Source organism: Physcomitrium patens, chromosome 14, assembly GCF_059467195.1.
Source record: "Physcomitrium patens ecotype Gransden chromosome 14, ASM5946719v1, whole genome shotgun sequence".
Classification (NCBI taxonomy): Eukaryota; Viridiplantae; Streptophyta; class Bryopsida; order Funariales; family Funariaceae; genus Physcomitrium; species Physcomitrium patens.
The window spans coordinates 3,962,768-3,977,764 of NC_143423.1; the positions used below are offsets into that span (position 1 = coordinate 3,962,768).

A 14,997-nucleotide genomic window follows, 5' to 3' on the forward strand; every position below is an offset into this window, starting at 1 on the left:
TGATTTCAAGTTTTGGTGCATAATTGTTGCGAAAATAATGAGCTTCTGTTCCATTCTATCACTTATTGCATTTACCATTTGCAATTTCTTGCTCAGAGTTTTAAAACTTGACACCTTGTTTTTGGATGCAAGTAAACCAATTAAGACACAGAATTTAGTTGAATATTGCACTGAACCAAGTGGAGTTCACCTACTCATGATATCCAACTTCAACATACCTCTACACATTTAAGTCTTTTGAAGACAAACAACTAACAATATGTATTCCCTGATGCTGAAAAATAACTCTTTAATTTTTCAAAAAATAATTCTAAAAAATGAGCATGTCACAACACGAATGATGCGTTGAAATCTCTATTTAAAACAGACAACGTTTGGCAAAACTGTCTCCCGTGTTTTGATTCTTTTACAATGTTCAAGGGCAGTTGTAAGTCCAACGCATCTTCCTTCTGTTGCATGTACCAAAGAAAGGGAACCTGCACCAAACAACAACAAACTTTGCCTAGAGTTGAGCAGTCAATTGTGGATACAATTCACAGAGTTTCACGTCACCTAACCAGGCAGGCCTTTTTGCCATGGTCGTTCACGCCGTCCCGCAAAACCCCCTCCATTTTGTGTTGTGACCGTGGCTGTTCCTGGAGCTCTTCACAATCCAATCTAAGCATGTCGTCCAGATTTCTTGAACGACTTGATGTGAATGTTGGAGCCACGTGAGCAATAAAGTGTACCTTGACCTGGTAGAGTTTCCAAAAGCTTGACATCTCAAATCTGATGGAGAATATTTTCTTATTTTAAGTCCTTATGGGTTACTCATTGCCACAACGTGGACTAATGCACAGCCCAGGCGCTACAGAAGACATGACAATGTAAACAGTGATCATGGTTATCTTGCATAGTGATTTCTACTGACGGGCACAGCGAAAGAAATCTACAGCTATGGTTACGGTCTGAAGTGACGCTCCTAGTACCCTACTAACATAGTTTTCTCATTTCGCCTAAAAGTAATACGTTGATGTTTGGTTCTAGGACATGATCAAAGAAGTCTTGAATTCCACAAGTAGTTTCGAAGAATCCACATGAAGGGCATGGCAGGGCCAAATTGAATTGTGACGTGTTGAAAGATATAGATCAAAATTGCACCGATCATTAGGAACACTTGGGCAGAGGCATGTTGCAGCTTGAAAAATAAATAATCCAGGTTAACACTATGAAAATTACAAGACAGATAAAAAAGATGATGTGCTAACTCCGGGGTTTCCAAAATGGAATTCATAAAACATATCAAACCTCGAGTTACGCATGTCCAGTACGAAATGTACATCTGAATTTTAAAACCTGAGTACAATGTCATAACAGCTGAAAAATAGAAGATGCCGTGCAGACTTCATGTAACCACTGATATTCGATGGAGTTGTAGCTCCACAATGAACATCTCTACATGCCCGCTTGAGACGTAAGGTGAGAAATTTCAAATTTTCACTCGAGAACATTTTCTTCTTCACTGTCGCTGTAGAAGTATGCTGACGCTTGCTTCTTATTTCCAGCACTGCACACATTGCATAAAACAGAGCTCTGAACTTCTTTACTGATCCAGCGAAAAGTCATTTAGTTGCGTGGTTGCGAACGGATGTTATAGAGGAGGTAAACAAACATCTAGTACTTCGCACACGTACCATACATAAGAACGCATATCCAAACAATCACATCATACGCAAAAGAAGAAAAAAAAAATTGGTGCTGCCCAAAGAAAAAGAACATAGCATAATCCATATTGTTGCCAAATAGGTAATCTCAGAAGCATGTTGAATAACACGGTATGATAAGTTTCAAGTACACGTTGAGAGATTGGCATGAGATTAATGAGGCTCGTAAACTGTCGTCATACCTGGCTGTGGGAGGTGCCCGGGATCCAGGGTTAAGACCGCTTCCAAACTCAGATGCGCTATCATCATCTGCTAGTTTGCATACAGAGCAAATCCACAATTTTTATTTCCAGTGCGTACTAAAAACTCAAAATATGTAAGCCACCATTTATTCAAACAATAATAATACGGCAATCTAATAAAGATAAATTGCAAATAGTCTGCTGACGACTCAAGCTGTGTAAGTGCGAGTTAGCATCCAGTTCCAACCTAATACTGCTGCTTAATTTGATTTCAGAACGTGTGATGTGATCTGATATGAACTACCGATCTACTGTTGAATGAAGTGAAATTTCATATTTCTCAGAACTCAGAAACTCACCCAGCTGAAGATTACCGAGGGCTTTGCTGGGAGCCTCCAGAGACGAGGTCCTTCTGATTTGGCTGTCATAAAACAAGTGGTAAGTTGATATAAAAGAGAAACTTCAACTTCAAACCGAAAGAACACTCATGAAAAGCATCACTCGATAACCCTAAAGCCTTTCAAAACAGGTTGATCCACAAGTTGATCCACTTATGCATGCAGTGGATATGACGCAACTCAAGATGCAACGCCGAGTAATAGAATGTTGGATTCTGTAAAAAGTTGTCTTGGACGGAAGTGGAGCATGCATGCGAGGATTATGTGTTGATGTTCTCCACATTCCAAGCAAGACAACGTATTATGGAATGAGAATGAACGATTGTCAAGATCATGGAAGCTACCGTATCGTAAAGGGGGGTATAAGTTACTGCTCTCAGAAGCAATTGTGAATGGTTTAACCTAGGTTGAACTGTGATATTCCTGCAAGCTGAAGTAGCTACCTGACTGTAGTAAGAGTACTAAAAAGAAAAAAGCTCTGTTCCGCAACTTGCTTCCCCCACGCCCTCAGAGCGCTTGTGAAGTAAAATCAGCTGAAGTGGAAAAAGTGCACTGCCAAACAATAGCACCCCTACAGTTGACGACACACATTCCAATATATTTTGTAGAACCAGAAATTACCTCGTGCTGTGTTCGCTCCTTTGACTCTTTCCATCCCCTTTGTCTGTACGTGGGGATGGGTTCGTGTACGGATTGTCATAATCCTGGTCCCTCCAAGCATTATCTTTCTTTCGGTTCGAGAAACTTCCACCAGGAGATTCATCTTCCTCTTTCCAGCAGTGGTCTCTCCTTTTACCATCAGTGTCCCTGTCTCTTGATCCAGATTGCTGATCGTTTGCTGTACCATTGCTTCCTCTATTGTTGGAAGCTGAACGTGAGGCACCGCTAAATGCTGGTAGGCTGACAGGCAAGTGCAAGAGTAAGAAAAAATAACTATAAACTACTCCAAAACCTAACACGGAAGGTAGCTGATAAGCATTAAAACAAATTCATTATGCAACTGTAACTTACCCACTACTTCGTCTATGTTGTGGCAACTCAGCTAACTGTGATTGTGCTCGACTTGATTTCTGATATAGCTTTTGATTATCATCATAAGAACCTGGGCTTATAGCGGCATCATTTGCAACCCCCTACATGACAACACGAGGCACAAAACATTTCTTAAATATAATGCTCAGTGAAACTTTATTTCATGCACATACATGCGCTTACCACACTTTCTACCAAAAGGAACCGACAAGACACTATTCCTCACAATGAGTGAGCCTACTGTCCAAGCGAATGAATACGGCGTCAGCACCCTGACCAGGTTTCCTTCAACTTACACATAGCAACTATTCACACTTCTAGCACATTTGCAGCTTAAAGTCTCCCAAAACTAGCATCAAGATTCAGACAGTTCTTTATGACATTGTTGGGCTGCAAAGGCACTCTGAAATAGCTTACCAGAGTATGCATCAGGAATAGCACTATTGAAAGCACTTCATGAAGCTCACGCTAATGGAGGCCATTATACTAGTTCATGCCAAAGAAACTTCTTTATGAGAGTACAGATCGACAGAAATTGAACAACTGAGCTGTGATCGGAGTAAGAGACCTTTGCAAAAAAGGATGTCAACCGCAGTAAGATGATAATTCCAATGTGATATTAAAAAGGTTCAGAGTAGAGGGACAAGGAAAGGCGGGTACTCACAACAAAGTCTGTCTCAGAGCGGCTTTGAAATGAGCAATCATGTGAACCTCCCATAGGCTTCTCTGACACTTTTCTGCTGCAACAAATTTAACTCACAAAATTTAGTTAACAAAATTCCCAATGCACCAGTACATGAGAAAATATAGCACAAAACAGCAAGGATTTGTTGACACGCAATCATCAAAATCTATAAGACACAACAGTCTTACTTGGTCGTTGGCCCACGCGTCTCAAGAGCTTCAGAAGAATCTAGGTTGGAAGTACTGCCGCCTGATTGCCTGGACCCTCCTGTAGCCCCATTTCGGGTACTTTTGGATTCTACAATAGATCCAGAACCTGATGTCTCTTTTTTCTGCATATAAGAGGATTATGTATCACCGACAAGTAAATGTACATCCAGCAATAATAGAAACCTACTATGTACACTTATTTTCTAATAATTTCTGGCACAACTAGAGCAATCACAGGTTTTGTTTGAACTTTACATGCATTTAGTGCATAGAAGGGGAAATAAAATCGCCTGACATGTGAAATGAATGTTGTTAACATTAGAAAATGGTGAGTGATGTGCAAGATTATAAGATATGTACACCTACAAATATGAGAGAGGCGACTACGCAGATCCACTCCATGACAAGTGACTGGACGTAAACCCAAGGTTATACAAATGGCCTCAATCTAAAACTTCTACGTACCTCGTTCAAGTATGCCTCAACAATAGTCAACAGCAAAGGCCTGGAATCATGACTGACTGGATTGGGGTCACCCATTAGCCCCAAAATATCCTCCAATTCCGATCTATCGTAAGCCCTGGGCTGCATGTTCAACCAGATTCAAGTTGAGCAAATAAGAACTTTCCAAAAACGTTGTGCAAAGACATTTCAGGTATAGGCTACGCGGCAGCTATACCTGGTTGAGCTCTGGCATGTAAACTTTCAATGTATGCTCCAACTCACACCACTCCATATAGTCGCACACCAATGCCATCAATAGCTTACCTGTTCGTCATGAACAGGCCAATAAGAAAAAGAACGCCTCAAGAATCCGACTGAGACACGACTTTGACACCACAAACTTCACAATGTGACCTATATTGAGAAGTATTTTATGAAGCATCGAAAATTAGCACCATGCGTTTCCAGTGACGAGGACTATAAACGAGCTACAATAACAAGACAAAGAGTAACTGGCATAGATGCCATGAAACTACGAATCGACAAGAAACTTGTAAAAAGCACAAGAATGAGGATTCCGTGAAAAATCAGAAAACATGCCTGAAGGAGAATTATGCAATTGTTTTGCCCGCTCATTGCATGTTCCAAGCAAAGAAAATGATGTGGAGCCATTGCTTTCTGCCTCATGATCTTGTTCTTCCATGGCTTGAAAGACGTTTGCTCTCAGCTCCGCCTGTAAAGATTGACACAAGCGTCAGGATATCCTATGGTATTGCAACTAAAAAAATTATAGGTTTGATTCCTTGAAAGTGATGCAAGAAATTGTGAAATTTTCATATGTGCTTCTTATAGAGGATGAAACGCCATGAGTGCTAAGCTCAGGTTGTGGGAATCGGGCGTTGAGATTTAAAAGATTAGTGCAACCGCTCCTAAAAAATACTTCTAAAAGATACTTTTCCACTGTGACAGTACTGGCCCCGATATCAAGCACTTCAAATCGCATGTGACACCCCGGGGATGAGGCGCATGTCCACTTCTTGGCGGCATATACAACTATCGTTCCATGTAAGCCCTCTAGTAAATGGGAACACTAGGAGAATACGATCTTGATAAATACGTGATATGAAGGGTAAAGAAGGGCCCATATTTGGTGTTCACGACGCATACGCACATCAGCGAAGAAGGGTAATTTCCAATGGGACGAGAGCTTAACAGATTAGATGCCCAGATTATAAATGAAAACTTTTTGACAATCTAAACCTTCTAAGACATCGGTGACTTTGAAAACTTTGACAAACCCACATTTCCTGTGAAAAATAGCTTTAACTATTAAAACGAAAGAAGCATCTTCTTCAATAGACTGTCAATACGAGGAGTACGTATAAAAAAATGAAATGCAGGTAGCAAAACTTGCTCCAGAAACCGACATCGAAAGAGATGAGTAGAAACGTACCCGAATCCTGGCAAGTACGCCCTTCTTCTCCAAAGTTTTGGTAACAAGGGTTTTCAGATCGACCATCTCACGCATGTAGTCGTCCATGGCTGCACCTAGCATGTAAAACGACTTCTTACAACCTTCACGTGCTGGTGACAAGGTACAAGCAATGCGCTTTAACTAGGTTTCCTTCTAAATACTAGTCCACACTTTCTAACACCAGAGGCAGACAGATACTCGGGAGCTCAACTCAAAAGGCAAAGCCAACACAAAATGCACAAGGAGAGTCCACAGGCATTAACAGACGGATGGACATAGGACTCAAAATACCTCTCGAAGTACACAAACATAGGGATATACCTGCGATCTTTAAAATAGCAAATGCTACGCGAGGTTCGGGAGCTAGTACCAAACCCTAAGGAACAACTTCACGTCCAAACCACTTCAATGCAGCGTTGTTCCAAGTATCGTACACTCGGCTCTGCCATCTGAAAGACGCATCGTCAACAACCCCTCACGTCCCCGACTCAGGAAACCAAAACCTCACAACACACTCAAATCCAAAAACCCAACAGCACATGTACGTCTCCACCCTCCTATTCAACCCAGCGTTATTCTCCAACGATGTTTCACTTAAAACGATAAACTGTCGAAAAGGTCTCGCACCAGTCCTCCGATACAGGAGACAGTTTCATTCAGCACCTCAGCCAGTCCATAGCACGCAATGCCACACCCTCCCGCACCGAGCATCCACACACTCCACCCGTCCGGATCACCTCAAAGCCTGTCAGATTTCCCGTCTGTCACACGCTCCACGGCACTGAAGTTACCACACGAATCAGCAGACACTCGCTACAGGCAGGCAGGCAGGGGATGCAGATAGGCACGCGCGACGGAAACCGAGGTTTCACGGCGAATACGCCACGCCAAGGGATGAGAATAGACTCGATCAGCTGCTACAGACCTGACACAAACAGTGGCGCCATTCTCGATCCCGAAACGGAGCGACACTAACTCCGATTGAGGCTGCGAAGGATGAGGAGAAGCAGAGAAATCAAGCAGCATTGGGGTTTGGCAGAGGGCTCAATCAGAGGCCCAGCGTCATTCCAACGAAGGGGACCTAAGAGAGAGAAAGAGAAAGTGAGAGCCACGTCGTTTTCACGCGCCACTCTCGACTCCGCTCAGCCGTCCGATGAGGTCGGTTAGTTACCTCGGGTAGATGGCGGGCTATGTTTTGACGGGGTGAGCGCGGGCTCCGGTCCCCATCCAGGGGTCATTGTCTCCCCCAGCTTTTGCGTTTTCGCAGTTAGCTTTTTGGACCCAGTTAACTGCGAAAATACTTCGCATTTGAAATAAATAATGAATATCAATGATGATAACATTACAAGTATTAATCAGAAATTCAAAAATAATGACTTGTCTATTTTGTGTAGGATTCTAAAATCTAAATACCAAAAACTAAAAAAAAAAGTTTAAGAACAGAAATCCATTTTCCATGCGTTTTTTTTGAACTTCAGCAATGTTTTGTGTGTCACTATTCTTCTTCAGTCTATTAAAATTATACTATGGTCTTTCACAGCAAAGTGTGAGAGTAGATTTGCCCATTAATCTACGTAGCATTAGCCAAGAAGCAAAATCCTTTATTTACAAGACGAAGCATTTACGCTTTTAGGAATGGACATCAAGTTCTGGGCAAAAGTTGCAGAAGATTTATGAGTTCATTCAGGGCACCTTCACATCGCCTCCTGTATCTCATGCAGTCAGCAAATCATAAAATATACAGGTCGGTTTCAATTTTTTCTCTCTTGTGTTCGTGTCGGGATGGGCTCCTGTGTATCACACAACTCTTTGAAAGTAAATATATGTTGGAGACTCTGCATAAAGTGATATTCTGCGACCTACTCGATCTAGCTGTTGGGATTCCTGCAATCTCCCTCTTGAGGAGAAGTTGGCTCGGCGAGTCGATCCTATCCAGCCTGGATTCTGAGCTTTGCACTATAATAACAGTCTACTATGAACTTCTGCATGCTACGCAAATATAACTGCAATATGTTCAAGTACCAGGCAAAGTTGGATTTAGTACCGACTATCATGAAATACACAAATGACTTAACGGAGATAAAAATAAATTTGGTACTGATTATGAACAGGTGGGAAGGAAGGATTTTATCGGCTCCAGATTCCTGCCAGTCTGAAATGGTGATTAAAGCGCTAACAACCAACACAAGCCAACCCACTAGCATCTGTACTCTATGACGATGGAATGGGTAGGACGTTGGAAGACTGGTTGATGCCAAACACATGAAATCGTTGTAGTGAACAACGTTAGGGATATTCAAAACAATGGACACATTGACGAACGCTGGAAGAACCATCGACATTATTCATAAATTGTGGCCAACATTCTTTTAGGTTCAAGATAACCTAACAAAGTTAAACCCCTAGAAAAGCCCCCACAAAAAAAAAAAAAAAAAAAAAAAAAAAAAAAAGGATCCATGAATTCTTGTTTAGTAAAAATTTCCGAGTTTCATAAAAATCCTCAGAAATTGCTAAAACTTCACTTCAAAACATCCCCTCCTGGTGGTCAACGAAACCTACGACCTGATTTAGATATTGAGGGGAAGCGGTGAAATGGTTGCCTGGTTATAAGGCAACAAATTGTATCCAGGGATCCCACCACTTCACATTGCTCCGTGATTCAGCTGTTCTTTGAGTTGCAAGGAGAAGGGTTGCAATCTAGCCAAATGATTCACCAAGAGGCTACAGTGTACATTTGAGACGTAATAGAGGTCATGGCAGCTGAGTAAACGTCTTCAAGGTTAAGACGGGGTACGTGAGGCAGGAGACTCAGTAAGACGAGTGTTGTAAGATGGACAAGTGCCACACTTCTGTCCGACAACATGATATCGCACTTCATTTTTAGCTCCACAGTCATTACATAAGATCCATACCTGTAGAGAAAAAAGCAAGTGTTTAGCCAACCAGGGTGCACTCAAGTAGTTCAATGACCAGAGCCCTGATATGCCACGCATGTAAGGAGATAACCGCTTGGTTAGACTCTGTTCCGCATGGACACGAGACATCCGCAAGCCATGCTAAATAGATTCGCAAGCAAGTTAAAATGAACCGACTTACCATTCTACTTTGATTTTCAGGCATCTGAATCGATGCAATTTCTAGGTCAATCTCCTTCCACACGCTAGACATATCACATACTGACTTGTTGCAAAGAGGACAATTGTACCTGAAAAAGAACAAACTTGAGTTGGATATTTGAAAACCATTTAGAACATATTGAACACAGCAAAAGTGAAAAAGTGCAACGTAGAATTTATCTCGCTCGCTCTCGCTCTCGCTCTCACACCCACACACTGACATTATATATATATATATATATATATATATATAATGTCAGTGTGTGTGAGAAAGAGAGAGAGAGAGAGAGAGAGAGAGAGAGAGAGAGAGCAAAGGCAATGGCTCAACCTGTGAAACTATGTTTTATAATGGTAAGTCACAAAGAACTTACTGATAATGTTTGTACATCTCTTGTAGGCATTCCAAGTGTAAAGTGTGGCCGCATGGTAAGACTGTAATGTCCATCAATGAGTCGAACAAGTACTGCGAATCACCAAGTAGACACGATGAGACGCCATATACGCCAAGTAACTCCACATATATGTCGGCTAAATAGAAGGAAAGCGCAAATAAAAAACTGGCAATTGCCAGCCGTCATAAAGAGCAAAAACAACACAGATGTGAGAAAAACACATACCTCCATACAGATTGCGCAGTCTTGATGCATAGATTTCTCAACACACGTGTGTCTCTCACGTAATTCGACTGAGTAGCAGCATCCACAACGATCGCAATGGAAAAAATTATCGCGTCCACCAATTCTGCAAATCCCACATTTGTCGCAATGAAATTGCCGTTTCGAAGTCTGAAAAAACAAAAAAAAAAACAAAAACAATTCAATGATTAGGAATACTGAACCAAGAAAGATCACTTTATACATAGAAAGCCAGAACAGTTAACTTACACATTAGAACGTGTTTTAAGAACTGTATTAAAGTTACAATGAACTCACATCATCGTCAAAGAACTTGCACTTGGAGCAAAAATACTCGCCCATACAGACGCCACAATTTTCACAAACTTGTTGCACATCTTGCTCGTGATCGCACAAGGAACAGATAACCTGCACAATTAACAGTCCACGAGCAGCGGACGTTAGCATGTATTCGCAATAGAAAACGTGTGCCAGTTGTGAACTTCAACAACAGAAAAAGCCTGTGAAATTTTCAATCAAGTGTTCGACAACCTTATGCAGTAATAATAGCTCGATGAGATAAGGTCAACTTGTACCTTTTCCACGAGGCGCCGATCAATCTCGTGGCGTTGTGTATCATCCTTCTCATTGACACTCTGAAAATACACTGAAAATACAATTCAGAATGACCAACTACAATACTTCCATCTATGAAAATATGTGGAGAAAGAGAGCGAGAGAAGAAAAAGAAGAAGGGATTAGCGACGCAGCATTACTAGTAATTGTACAAAACAGCGAATTTAAGACAATGCATACCTTTGCGTCATTGTGACAATGCCGACAATCGAAGACTTCATTGCAGCAGGGAGCACGAATTTTACATCCCCTCTTGTAGTGTGCACAACTGCAAACGCCCCAAGATTAATAGGTTTCGCTTTCAGAATCGTCCCAACTAAAAAACAAAGAAAACACTTTACCGAGTAAACACAGGGCACTCGAAAAAAGAACACGAAAATGTGGGCAGGGTGTTTCTCACCCATGGTGCTCCGCTCCTGTAAAGCGTTTCCAACCTTGCACAAGGTCTTCGGTGGGGCCCTCGACATCATCCTCAGAATCAGAGTCTGAGCAGCCAGTGTGTGCCTTTAACAGAGATACAATTCAAATAAGCATTGACAGCATTCCAGGGAAAAAGGCCATTGAACAACAAGTGGATCAACGAAACGAATGACGAATGACTAATTGCCAATGACCGCCATTTCCAGATTGCCAAAAGGACGTTGGGGAAGCAATCAAAGAAGTATAAATCATAAGATTAGATAGAGCCGCATTAGTTACTACATCGAAAGTTGACAGTCTACCAGACAGCATTCAACAGCTAAATTCCGCACCCTAAATTCACGAGAATTCGGCCGATGAGTGGATTCAAAGGTCGCCGTTCTCAAAAAACCAGGCGCGATTGGATATTCGTGGTGCAAGCATATCACAACATGACTAACAAGTAGCTCACTGACACTATCAGCGCCAGTTCAGACAATCAAGCGATGCGCAGCAAGCACGAAGCCAATTTGAGCCACGCACTAGACAAAGACAAAGACAAGGTACGTACCGCGACCACGGGCTGGCGAGAATGCGCCCCAACGTTGCTGTAACCATGTCGGAACTGCTCGCCATTCACCAACGGTCCCAAAAGAGACTCCATTCTGACAGCGACAACAGCCATTTCGGCTACCTTCCTTCTACCCCACGAGAAGAGACTTGATTTAGCCGTAATGAATCTACCGCGCGAGGCCGCGCGGTTGGCACTTCCTCCACTACCTCATACAATCAACACTCAATGCGCACCCTTCCCTCCTTCGATCTTCCCCACCCCAAACAACTCGATGTATCGAAGTGACGCCTCCGTCTCCCCTAGTAAACAACAGCCAATTGCCTTCCTCGACTCCCACTGTCCGTTGCACAATAGAACTCCTTTCTCTCGCTCTCAAATCAAAAACGGCGATCCGATTGCTCTATAGTCCTCGCTCACACTACCGCAAGCAAAAACACTCCCAACTCTTATCCGATCGCACCAATCTGCCTCAACCGCCGTCCGACTCCCGAATGCAGCTTGTAAAACAGTCTACCAATTCACTTAACCTTGCCACTGATATGACAATCCACCTCGCTCCAGGCTTCTAAAATGGTGCGCCCGCACTTATCCTTAACCAGAAGATGGAGCTCGATTCGACTCGATTCGTGTTCGCAATTGAGGAGGACTCTGCTGCGAGAGCGAAGGAAGAGCCAAAGCAAGCAATGCAACAGAGGAACTGGTGCTGGACATGATAAAGCAGCGGATAGGCGGGGGCGCGGTGATGGCGCTATTATTAGGGCAGGCAGCCGCGTCCAGGCCTTCGCGATTGAAAGGGAGCGCTGCCCGTCGGGCACTATGCCGGGCAGATTACTTCACGTTCAAATTTTCGTATGAATGAATACAATCATATATATATATATATATATATATTTACACACTCACTTTTTTTAAGGACTGGATTAATTTCAATTTGGAGCAGAATGGAAAACATAGTGTTATAGATCACATTGTAGATATCTTTAGTGTCATAAGCTCCTCCATTTTTAATGGTGTTGACTCGTGTATTGATTAAATCATTACCATTTAAAATAAGGGCACAGATTAGACATTGTGGCTTAATTTGTGCCCTCCATTCACATGAAATAACTTGATCACAGACACTAGAATCCCAATCAAATTTTTTATCATCGCTTTACGCCATAATCGCACTTTCATTTTGAATGTACATTTTATGTTTAGTAAGTGTATTCAAAATTGGCTTGATTAATTTTTTTACTGAGAATGACTAGAGCTTAAGCCAATCAATTTTGTTAACCAAATCTATATATACACACACATGCATGCATTGTCTATGCTGGATAATATAAGATTGTATTATATGACATGTTGATACTTTGTTACCAATCAAAAAGGACTAGTCACATATGTTAATGATTCCTTGATTTTTGGTTGTGGCAGCCTCTTATGCTAGTTGTGGTGACATAGTGACCAAATATTACAAAAAAATGGGGTTTTTTATTCTAATAATAAATGGGTTTTTTCAAAGAACATGGTTGATGTATACTTTGCATGAACTTCCTCTTCATATATATATATATATATATATATAAACAAAAAAAAAATCAAAATCAAAATCAAAATCGAACTTCATGAAAATCAAAATCGTAAATGTCAATTGATAATGCTGCATTCTTTTTACTCATGTAACTATACGCAAAGAACATTACATAAGATTTTATTTTCAACACTCTGATTTACACATCATCACATATAAATCCACAGGTACTCTCACCCACAAAAAACCAATTATTCATATTTTTGTTCTGAGTAGGAAAACAAAATTCTCATCGACCTTGTTCATCACATCCACTTCAGAATCAGATTAAAAAAGAAAAGAAAAGAACATGGAATGGTATAATCTATGCTGGAAGGATCTATTGATTGGTCGCCATTTCAAAAGAGCGATGATGCAGAAGGAAGATTCGAGACAGCAGCATTTCAACTCGAGAGAGGGAATCAAAACACACACACAAACATACACACATACATACCACAAGAGAATTATGAGGGCAAGCAATCAAGCACCGTATCCTTGTGCTCCAGTGGAGTGCGATACAATGCAAGCCGTCTGGTTCTGTGGTCAGTGAGGCAGCAGCAGCAGCATTCTCCAGCCCTTCACGATAAGCCTGTAATGGTTTTTCGGGCCATGGAGCTCACAATGTCCGAGGCGGTCCCAATGATTTTATGCCCCTGGTGTTCCCCTAAAGGAAGTTGGGGATCGATCCATGGAGATGCCTCTCGAAGCTTCTTCGATGCGCCTCCTCCTACTCCTCTCAAACCTTACTGATTAAGCCCTAGGGGATTATTAAAAATAACAATAATAATCCATAGCTTTAGGGCTCACAGAATACAACGCGGGATGGCTCCCCGGTTGCTCCAAATCCCAGCGGAATCTATGAGCCTTCCTCGAAGGGGCATTGGTTCGTGCTTCGGACGTCTCCATTCCCCAATACGAAGCCGACGAATTTGGCCCCCTCCAACTACTCCGGTCAACCTCCCCGAGTCCGGTCAATGCTCACTCCACCCGCTTCTTTTTGTGTGCCGGCGCTGGATGGAAGCGTCGACGGAGTGTGACGAAGTACATCTAATGGATGAATAAATGTGGACGGAATCCGTTTCAAGAGGTCCGTTGGTGTGGAACTTTGAGCCCATGACTTCGTGAGAAAAGCAATAAGTAAATAGCTCCGGCTCTTGATTGTGTGGTTGTGGAGGACTGGCACTTTGTTTGATCTTTTCATGGCTGGGATCATATTGTTCTAAATTATTTCGCCACTTGATTTTATGTGCTTGGTTTTTAAATACATCTCTAACTTTTTCTCTACAGCGTGTCTGATATTTCAGGATTCACTAGGCCAATTGATGTTGAAATATTACATCAAATTTAGCTGGAGTTGATGTTGTGTAGTGCATAATTTAAGTACAAGAAAACCCATGAGAAGTTACATTTATTCTGAATTTAATTTTCATAAAATTGAAATAAACATTACTAGTATGAACATTTAATCGTAGTATCCTTGTACTTAAAAAAAAATTTAAATCCTTGCTCGTAAGGGTTACTCACTGTTGAGCATGATTTGCAGTATTTTATCATACAAATAATATGAAATGGGAACAATTTAATGACTAACCACTGAAGCGTCTAAGTGTGATATTAAACATGACAACGTGATGTGGAATATCGAGAGCTAACAATAAACGATAACAAGTTTTGCATTCCTGTCTCCAATCTCAGATTGTTTTGGTCATAACTAAGTTTCACATACAATCTCTCACACACACACACACACAGAAAAACAAACAAGCATATGTATGATTTTACACACATGCATACATGTATACATTTTTTCATAACAAATTTGATGAAGCATAGTTTATCAAGCAAAGCTGGGACAAAATCCTGCTTCACAACAAAAGACCTTCACTAAAACGTCACCAGATCCCCCACCCAATTCCATCCTCCCTTCTACACATCTAATATTCCATCAAAAGATCCCCAAAGATTCCACAAGA

The 14,997-nt window shown here is 41.6% G+C and overlaps 2 protein-coding genes across 8 annotated transcripts; both read right to left on the minus strand.

Moving 5' to 3' along the window:
- Positions 1-1,171: 1,171 nt before the first annotated feature.
- On the minus strand, positions 1,172-7,149 carry LOC112291324 (uncharacterized). 4 transcript variants are annotated; one of them, XM_090255638.1, is made up of 13 exons: positions 6,755-7,149; positions 6,449-6,576; positions 6,107-6,237; positions 5,254-5,386; positions 4,889-4,977; positions 4,675-4,794; positions 4,189-4,331; positions 3,980-4,055; positions 3,295-3,416; positions 2,905-3,183; positions 2,245-2,306; positions 1,886-1,952; positions 1,172-1,546 (listed from the first exon to the last, which is right to left on the minus strand). In XM_090255638.1, exons 3-13 carry the CDS (start codon positions 6,206-6,208, stop codon positions 1,477-1,479), a joined length of 1,263 nt encoding a protein of 420 aa, XP_090111764.1. In that variant the 5' UTR covers positions 6,209-6,237; positions 6,449-6,576; positions 6,755-7,149; the 3' UTR covers positions 1,172-1,476. The 4 variants fall into 4 exon arrangements, with proteins under 4 accessions (XP_090111764.1, XP_090111763.1, XP_090111762.1 ...); XM_090255637.1 differs by lacking the exons at positions 5,254-5,386; positions 6,107-6,237; positions 6,449-6,576; positions 6,755-7,149 and having other exon boundaries at positions 3,980-4,052; positions 4,889-5,050; XM_090255636.1 differs by lacking the exons at positions 5,254-5,386; positions 6,107-6,237; positions 6,449-6,576; positions 6,755-7,149 and having other exon boundaries at positions 1,886-1,955; positions 3,980-4,052; positions 4,889-5,050.
- Positions 7,150-8,446: 1,297 nt separating this feature from the next.
- On the minus strand, positions 8,447-12,180 carry LOC112291327 (E3 ubiquitin-protein ligase RZFP34). 4 transcript variants are annotated; one of them, XM_024538552.3, is made up of 9 exons: positions 11,464-12,180; positions 10,894-10,997; positions 10,674-10,761; positions 10,454-10,513; positions 10,176-10,286; positions 9,861-10,028; positions 9,615-9,706; positions 9,224-9,332; positions 8,447-9,039 (listed from the first exon to the last, which is right to left on the minus strand). In XM_024538552.3, exons 1-9 carry the CDS (start codon positions 11,575-11,577, stop codon positions 8,908-8,910), a joined length of 978 nt encoding a protein of 325 aa, XP_024394320.1. In that variant the 5' UTR covers positions 11,578-12,180; the 3' UTR covers positions 8,447-8,907. The 4 variants fall into 4 exon arrangements, with proteins under 4 accessions (XP_024394320.1, XP_024394323.1, XP_024394321.1 ...); XM_024538555.3 differs by having other exon boundaries at positions 9,861-9,984; positions 11,464-12,165; XM_024538553.3 differs by having other exon boundaries at positions 9,861-9,984; positions 10,454-10,524; positions 11,464-12,153.
- Positions 12,181-14,997: the final 2,817 nt, after the last annotated feature.

Coding starts and splice junctions, on each gene's coding strand:
- LOC112291324 (XM_090255638.1), bottom strand. CDS start 6,208: ATGCTAGGTGCAGCCATGGACGACTACATGCGTGAGATGGTCGATCTG. Junction 2,307..2,904: donor AGGAGCGAACACAGCACGAG/GTAATTTCTGGT, acceptor GTTTTATGACAG/CCAAATCAGAAGGACCTCGT. Junction 1,547..1,885: donor CGGGCACCTCCCACAGCCAG/GTATGACGACAG, acceptor CAATGTGTGCAG/TGCTGGAAATAAGAAGCAAG.
- LOC112291327 (XM_024538552.3), bottom strand. CDS start 11,577: ATGGCTGTTGTCGCTGTCAGAATGGAGTCTCTTTTGGGACCGTTGGTG. Junction 10,762..10,893: donor ACAGGAGCGGAGCACCATGG/GTGAGAAACACC, acceptor GGGCGTTTGCAG/TTGTGCACACTACAAGAGGG. Junction 10,287..10,453: donor ATCGGCGCCTCGTGGAAAAG/GTACAAGTTGAC, acceptor TTAATTGTGCAG/GTTATCTGTTCCTTGTGCGA.